At 31.4% G+C, this 8979-nt stretch overlaps 1 protein-coding gene across 1 annotated transcript; it reads left to right on the top strand.

Moving 5' to 3' along the window:
- Positions 1-5059: 5059 nt before the first annotated feature.
- On the top strand, positions 5060-8381 carry LOC131609607 (uncharacterized). Its single transcript, XM_058881352.1, has 2 exons — positions 5060-5710; positions 7726-8381. The coding sequence occupies exons 1-2, from the start codon at positions 5150-5152 to the stop codon at positions 8206-8208; spliced, it is 1044 nt and encodes a 347-aa protein (XP_058737335.1). The 5' UTR covers positions 5060-5149; the 3' UTR covers positions 8209-8381.
- Positions 8382-8979: the final 598 nt, after the last annotated feature.

Genomic DNA, 8979 nt, shown 5'->3' with positions numbered 1-8979 from the left:
TTGTAGAAGATCTAATGTATGTTTGTGTGTCTGTGCTTTGTTGTGATATGGTGTACTCTAATTCCTCATTTTATGTGTATGTTATGTAAATATTGTTACTAGTGAGTTTCACACATTCACAAACTGAGATAAGATTTATAACTACTAGTTTTCTGTTTTACAATGCAATAATGACAATCAACGATGCGATGCGTGGTAGTAAACTTTTACTTACATCTGAAGAAATGTTAGAATCAATCAAGATTCCATAGGATTTGATAATTGTGCAATTTTCCAGTGTTACATATTTTTAGCACCACTAAACAAAGAAAGCTAGAAGAATGAACCATTGTTTTAGAGAGTTGCGCACTTTTGAAAAATTGAGAAATGTAGAGAAATTGAAGAAATGTGAAATAAATCACACATCATTGAAACGTGAATATGTAGTTTCATCATTGAAACGTTTCGTCGCTTTCTTCTTAACGTGTGACTTGAAAAAGGTATGGAGTGGTATAACGTAACTTACTGTGCATTTGAGTTTGGTTGTGTTTTTAAGATGAAATCTGACTGTTGATCCACATTTGCTTCTTTCTTTCAGATGGAGCTCCTTTCAGGGATTCTTCAGAGGCTCTATTTTCAGAGAAATCTATACGGGTGAGAACCTTGTTAAGGAGCATATGCATCCCCCTGTCTTGATAGAGGCAGAAATAGAAGATGTTCGACAGAGGGGGGAATGTGTCAGTAGCTTTTCCCGAATATATAGGCGAACAAGTGGGCATGAGTCCAGCGACGCTAAAATTGCACATCATTTATAATGCCAGGGACAATCTAACACTGTATCTTGGATCAGTCCTGCTGATCATTATAGAGCAGGTGAACTGGCCCACAATGGACTTTGGCTAGTTGAGCCGACTAATGCCAATAGAAACCACTTGATGGCTGCTGAAGTGATTGGGACTCCTTTCATCTTGAATTCTTTCAAAGTTATAACAAATACTAACATCATTGTCGGCAACGCCTTAGACTGGTTGATTTTTCCAGTACGCCCGGATGAGAGGATATGTAGCTCTTATGAGGGTTGTTTGGTTCCTCTGTATGAATTCCTCTTCGCCAGGTTCGGGTTACATTCTCCTTTCCCCAATTTTGAGGTGGTCGTGATGGATTCTTTGAGGGTTGCCCCTCGCAGCTTCATCCTAGAGCTTAAGCTTTCATGAAGGTGTTTTAATTCTCCGCTGATTATAAGTTTTAGAGACCTTCCTTAGAACTTGTTTTCAAATTTATTTTTCTCAAGAAAACTTTTCAAAATTGTCTTGAAATCGTGCCTGATGAGTTGAAGTTGTCAAAATAGCTCTAGGCAACATTTTGTATGTGTCAATCCTTTGGAACTTTATCCCAATCAATTATGAAGGTTTAAAAATGTGCCCTGAGAGATTAGGATAACATCTTAATGATAAGTAACGTCTATATATCTTTCCTTACCATTTTTAACTTAGTAATCAATTAATTTGAAGGCAACAAGTCGATTGGTGCATTTTGTAAATCGTTTGGCAAGTCTTAAATGACCCTAAATTTTTTTATTTTTTGTGTCAACCGCTAGCCTATAAATAGAGGTCATTCTCACATATTTTTACATTAAAAAAACGTGATTTCATTTTTCATTTCTCATTCTCTCTCAAAATTCTTCTGTTTACCTTCTCTCTTTAAAAATGTAGTTGTTGTGTTTTTTTAAAAAAGTCATTTTACAAGTGAAGAAACTATATTTTTAGAAGGGTAGTTTTTTAAATTCACCAAAGAAATTTATTTTATCTTGGTTGAGCATTTTATCTATTTAGAGATTGTTTGTTTGGATTTGAAGTTACGTAAAAAAAAATTTGTTTGTTTTTCTTTAAAAGTGGTGATATCTTTTTATTTTATCAAGTTTTGAAAGAAAATTCCCTTTCCAAAATAAATTTCATACAGTCAAATGCTTACGGTTATGCGATCCTAGCCATTCATTTGCTTTAATAATTTTTTATATATTTAATAATGTAAAATATACAATAGAAACCATTTATATTAATACTCTGTAAATTAATAAACTCTCTAAAATAATAAATTTGTCCGGTTCAAACTTGGGTCAATGTAAGAAATTGAAAAATTCGATAAAATAATAAGATAATAATTTTTCGGAAGATCCCTTTATAATTTTTCGGTCCCAAGAAAACCATAAATTAATAATTCATATAAACGGAACAAAATATATTACACTCTATTGATATATGATTAGTTGTTTGTTTTCCTGTGAGAATACATTGAACACATTTGTTTTTCTTGTTTATATTTACTGTACTTCAAAAGTCATTATTGATTTCCAATGCATATGAACACAGTAGTTAATAATTTAGGTTGAGTTTCAAGGCTCACTGCAACGTAATTATAAGAGGCATAAACTAATTTGCCTTTTTGTTTAATATATACATTATAATTACTTAAAAATTCTTTAAAATAATAATTATTAATTTATCGATAAATTAATAACTCTCTAAATTAATAAATTTCTCCGATACATTATTAATTTAAAGAGTTTACTTACACTATTTTTATATCATAAGGATCCTATTGTCCTGTGTGACGGTGTGATTCTCACTAATCCGCCAATTTAGCACTCACGTGATGAATAATATCCAATATGTAAATAATAATTAGAAAAAAGAGTTGTTAAGATAAATTCAATTTGATACGTATTACATTGTAGTTGATGAGATTAAAATATGTGAAGTTTCCGGAAAGGTTTATGGAATAAGCTCTTTACAGATAAATATCTCTGATTTTATTTTTTGTTTTTTTTTAAATCTTAATAATTCAGGATTAATCTCACCGTCCACTTGCCGTGGCTCATTTTAGATCAAAACTTTGGTCCAACACAAAAATTCAAATTCAAGATCTTGAGATAAGCACATTTTAAAACCTAAGGGATAACTGATTAATTTATGGGTCATGCTAACATGTGCCCTTAGGGCATATGTTAAGAGCTAAATGTAGAAATTTTTACTTAGAAATTATGTATTGTTTTTATAAACTTTTTATAATTAATGTGTTTATTACGTTATCCAATACAAATTTACTATATTTAAATTTCTTAACATGTAGGCACATGTTAACTTTATCCTTAATTTATTAGACAAAAATAACAAACTAATTAATTTACATGGACAACAAAGAACAATCTGTCGGGAAAGACAGAAAAAAAACCTGCAGCACTCTTAATCGGAGAATAAATCATTAGAGAAAATCATTTACAAGAAGAATCTAAAAACTATCATTCAACCGAATAACTGTGTACTTATTAAATGTTTTACATGTTAATACATAATAAATAACAAGTTGTTGTTAGTGTTCAAAATAAATATTGCATAATTAAGGATTGACATATCAACTACCCAAATATCAATTTGGTCCTAAATTTATTTGATACGATAAAATTGTACTTACATACCTATTATCTATTTAAATTTAAAATTAATTATTAATTTTAAAATGAATAATGATTATATGAATTTAATAGTATGAAAATATAAAATAAAATAAAATATTTAATATTACGCTGATAATGATTTGTAAGATAAAAAATTTATTTGATGGAATATAAAATATATATACATACCTATGAAAAATTTAAAATGATTTATTTAATTGTAAAATTGTAAAACGACCAATAATCATATAAATTGTATTAAATAATCATTCGAAAAAACCGTGAGATGGTAAAAAAAAGTATAATATTTAAAAATAAAGATTTTGTCTCGCAAATTAAAATAATAACTAATTAAAATAAAATAGATATTAGGTTGATAGTGACTCGTGAAATAAATAATTTTTTTAATTTTAATAAAATTAAAAAATCTATTTTAATATTTGTAGTGATAATAGATACTCTCTCCGTCCTAAAATAAGTTTCACAGTTGACACTTTAACACAGGTTAAGAAAATACAATAAATAAAAGAGAGAATAACAATATTATCAAATTATTTTTATTGTTTATTGGTGTAATTCTAATTATCATAATGCAATATGAGAGAAATAGTAAATATGAGTAATACATTTGAAAACAAAAAATTAAAATTGCATTGAAAACTATAAAAGGTACAAAAAAAATTAAAATTGCATTGAAAACTATAAGGGTACGGATAAACAACACTCATTTTGCAAAACAACACCCAATTGGGACAAATAATTTTTATAATACAACATTTATTTTGATAAAAAGGAAGTAAATAAATAGATACTTAGTTGTAATTCGCTAAACATATGAACGTACGTAGAAGGGTGTTCAAATCCAAACCGATTCAAATAAAAATCGCAAATTGTTCTAGAAAAAGTTGAAAAATCGCAAAAAATTCGAATATTATTGAATGTGTTTGTATGTCATTTTGTAAAAAACCTCACGGTCCGGATTAAATTTCATATTGATTTTTCAAAATCGTTCCAAACCAAACCAATCCGCAAGTATATATTTTATACTTATTTATTTTTTATTAATATAATCCGTTGTGTTAATTTATTAGTTGATTATACTTATTTTCTTAATTATATTTTTTAGTTTATTTATATCTATTTATTTTTATTGTTTCATTTGTTTCAACCCTAATCGATCATTCTCATTTGGAAATATTAATTTTTAATACAGTATATTTATATCAAATCTATTATTTATTAGCATTTTTATAATTTTAATCAATAATAAAATTTGTAATTTGGATATTCAAAAACTGGTCTAAAATTAACCGTATGAAATTGGATCGGAACGGATCGGATCGGATTTTTTTAATTAATCATTTAAAATTGAACCGAACTACAAATAAATTTATCTTCGAATCAAATGAATTTTTACCTCAAAATTGATCCAAACTGAACCACAAACACCCCCTAGTAAATAGTGTAGAACTTGTTCTTTGACCTCAAAAGTGATTCTATAATGATGTAGTAGTAAACACGGCAAGATGGAAAACCTTTGACTCAAAATCTAACTTGAATATATCTTTTTCTTTTTCTTGTTATTACAAAAAGATAACCAAATTACCTTACAAACAAAGAGGAGTTCTCTATATATACTCACTTAAATCTCCCCCCAAATCATCAATCACCAACAACAACAAAGAGGATACACATAGCTAGAGTTGCATATACAAAATGAATAGATTCTGCCCCATAGTTTCTTTTCTTTTAATGTTTACTCTTATTTTAACAAGTTGCATATCTTCTGAAGCGCAAAAGTGTCATCCAAGCGGTAGAATCAGAGGAAAGAAAGCTCCATCAGGACAATGCAACCAAGAGAATGACTCCGATTGTTGTGTTCGTGGAAAACTGTACACAACTTATGAATGTTCACCGTCTGTGTCTACTCATACTAAAGCTTATCTCACACTTAACAGCTTTGAGAAAGGTGGAGATGGAGGTGGCCCTTCAGCATGTGACAATCAATATCATTCTGATGATACACCTGTTGTTGCACTTTCTACAGGGTGGTTCAACCACAGGAGCAGGTGTCTGAATAAGATTACTATAAGTGCTAATGGAAGAAGTGTGGTGGCCAAGGTGGTTGATGAGTGTGACTCCACAAAGGGATGTGATGAAGAACATGATTACCAACCTCCTTGCCCAAACAACATTGTGGATGCTTCCAAGGCTGTGTGGGAAGCTTTAGGTGTGCCAAAAAATCAATGGGGTGGTCTTGACATTACTTGGTCAGATGCTTGATTGTAGAAGATCAAATGTATTTCAGTGTTTCTGTATTGTGTTGTAATACTTATGTAATATGGTGTACTTTAATTCCTTGTCATATGTGTATGTTATGTAAATATTGTTACAAGTGTGCACTGTGTTATCAATTAAGAAAATTCGACACATTTTCCATGGTTTCCATGGTTTTAAATGTCAACAGTGTTATTGAATCGGTGTGTTCACATTCTGCAACCGAACCCCCTTGACGGAAACCATTTTGTTTAAGCCAAAACTAGTGAGCCTGCACTGTACCTGAAACCGATTCCAACACCAAAGCTGGACTAATTTATGAACATGGCACGATCCATGCTGCACTTTAAGTATCTTCCCACTGGTTTTAAGCAAACTGGCTGAGGCATTTCTGCTCCAGACAATGTTTATAGACGGACTATAATGTGTATTTACCATTAGAAGTAGTCTTCCACTCTATATGATCTGTGACAACCCTTGAGTGAAGGGATTTTTCAGATGTCTGCAATATTTTGTGAATTGAAAAGAACAAATTACCAGAATCAGTAGTTGAAATTGGTTAAACAACAAGGTAGGTAGTGTACAACTTGTTCTTTGACCTCAAAACTGATCCTATAATGATATGTAGTAGTAATCACAGCAGGATGGAGAAATGTCACCGTAGTTAATAATAATTTCCTCGACCAAAAAAGGGGAATTCTACTACAATTGATTATAGCTTCTCGTCAATACTATGAAGATTAATTTTCATATAATGCTTGATGAAATTTTCAGTAAATTCACCGCATCAAGACTCATGTAGACAAGAAAAAATAGGTGAATCAATGGTAAAATTAATATAAGGTACTATGTTCTATGAACAAATAAGAAGTTCACTTTTGAAACAAGATAAACTATGTAGATATACTTATAGGATAACATTTCAAAGATAAAATATGAAGAATAGCAGTAAAAAAAATTACAAACAACCTCACAGATCAAAACATATACTGATATAAATAGAATGCATCAAATTTTGTTATATCAAACATCTGACCATGTAATATCCAACCCACCCCATTGGTTCCTAGGGACACCTAAGGCTTTCCACACAGCCATTGAAGCAACAACAATATCATTGGCACATGGTGGTTGATAATCATGTTCTGCATCACACCCCTTTGATGAGTCACATTCATCAACTACCATTGCAACCACACTTTGACCATTCCCATTTATGGTGATATTATGAAGGCACCTTCTCTTAGTGTTGAACCCAGTGGAAAGTGCCACCACCGGCGTTTCATCGGAATGATACTTGTTGTCACATGTCGAAGGGCCGTTACCATCTCCACCTTTTTCAAAACTGTTAAGAGTGAGATACGCCTTTGTGTGGCTAGACACCAGCGGTGAACATTTATATGTGTGATATTTCTTACCTGGAACACAACATAAGTCATTCTCGTCATTGCAATGCCCCGAAGGACTTTTACCTTTAACTATACCATTAGGGTGACATTTTTGAGCTTCAATGCATAGACAATTTGCTAAGAAGAAAAAGAATAAGAGAAGAATGAATGTATTTGAGAAGAAGCACTCCATTGTATGTGTACCTTGTTTTGTAGTTTGTATTGTTCTTTTGAGTGCCTGATATAAATAAATAGGATGTTGCTCAAATTGGTTTCTTGAATATGATTCTGTTTTTTGTTTCTTTTAAAATGAAGAAGACAGTATAGAACTGGTCCATTGACCTCAAAAGCAAAATCATATATTGTGGTAGTTGTCATTTGTGCCTAACACGGCAGGTAGAACTCATTGCCTTGACCCAAAAACTAACCTCCACCCTCTACTTCTTCATAACAATTTACTTTACAAACAGTATATATACCCTACTAAAACCTCTATCAAAGCATCAAACACTAAGAAGAAGAACTAAGAGTTATATAAACAAAATGAAGAGTTTTTGCCCCAAAGTTTCTTTTCTTTTATTGATTACTCTTATTTTAACAAGTTGCACATTTTCTCAAGCTCACAAGTGTCGTCCAAACGGTAGAATTAGAGGAAAGAAAGCTCCATCTGGACAATGCAACAAAGAGAATGACTCTGATTGTTGTGTCCGAGGAAAAATGTACACAACTTATGAGTGTTCACCGTCTGTGTCCACTCATACTAAAGCTTATCTCACACTTAATAGCTTTGAGAAAGGTGGAGATGGAGGTGGCCCTTCAGCATGTGATAATCAGTACCATTCTGATGACACTCCAGTTGTTGCACTTTCCACCGGATGGTTCAACGACAAGAGCAGATGTTTGAACAAGATTACTATCACTGGTAATGGAAAAAGTGTTGAGGCCATGGTTGTTGATGAGTGTGACTCTACAATGGGGTGTGATGAAGAACATGATTACCAACCTCCATGTCCAAACAACATTGTGGATGCTTCCAAGGCTGTGTGGAAAGCTTTAGGTGTGTCTAAAGATCAATGGGGTGGCCTTGACATTACTTGGTCAGATGCTTGATTGTAAAAGATGAAATATATGTTTGAGTTTTTGTGGCGTAATACTTACTAGTATTTGATGTTGTGTACTTGAATTACTCATCTTATGTGTATATTATGTATATGTTGTTACAAGTAAGACCTCTGTTATAAATTAAGAGTTTTTTACATTTCCCATGGTTTTTAAAACTTGAACTGTATCACCTGATGATATAACTGCAACATTTAACTTCATCTCCTTATGATATGACTGCAATATTGAAATGAATCACCTTATGATATGCCTGCAATTGTGTTCTTGTTTGCATTGACTTTTAAACATCACACACAAATTTGCTCATTATGGGACAATCTAACAAATCCCTAGGATTGCAAATTAAGCAAACTGAAATGTAATGTTCGTAAGACAAACAAATATTGCTATAAGAGAACATAACAGATGAAAATAAAGTATCAATAAGTTCCTTTCATTGAATTTCCTCTGCTTTTTTTACTAATTCAGAATAAAGATAGGGGAAAATCAGAAATGGTGGTATTGAAGTAATAAAACATCAGAAGAATTTTAAAAGTTGTATTTTGTCTAAATCTATTCTAAATTACAACTTTTAAGACAAGAGATAAAATTTACAGCTTAGTCAGCTTGGAATTATAAAATGAAACTACTACAATAGATTGCATAGTCATGAACAGTTGCTAAACCAGATTAAAGACTGACCATATGTTCAGTCAAAACATTGATAAAGCAATTAAATTTTTAACAAGACAGCAAAAACAAATGCCTCACATACGAGCC

The sequence above is a fragment of the Vicia villosa genome, linkage group LG6 (genome assembly GCF_029867415.1).
Source record: "Vicia villosa cultivar HV-30 ecotype Madison, WI linkage group LG6, Vvil1.0, whole genome shotgun sequence".
NCBI classification, from domain to species: Eukaryota; Viridiplantae; Streptophyta; class Magnoliopsida; order Fabales; family Fabaceae; genus Vicia; species Vicia villosa.
Note: the sequence above shows the minus strand (reverse complement) of the source record. Positions and strands in the feature narration are given on the sequence as shown.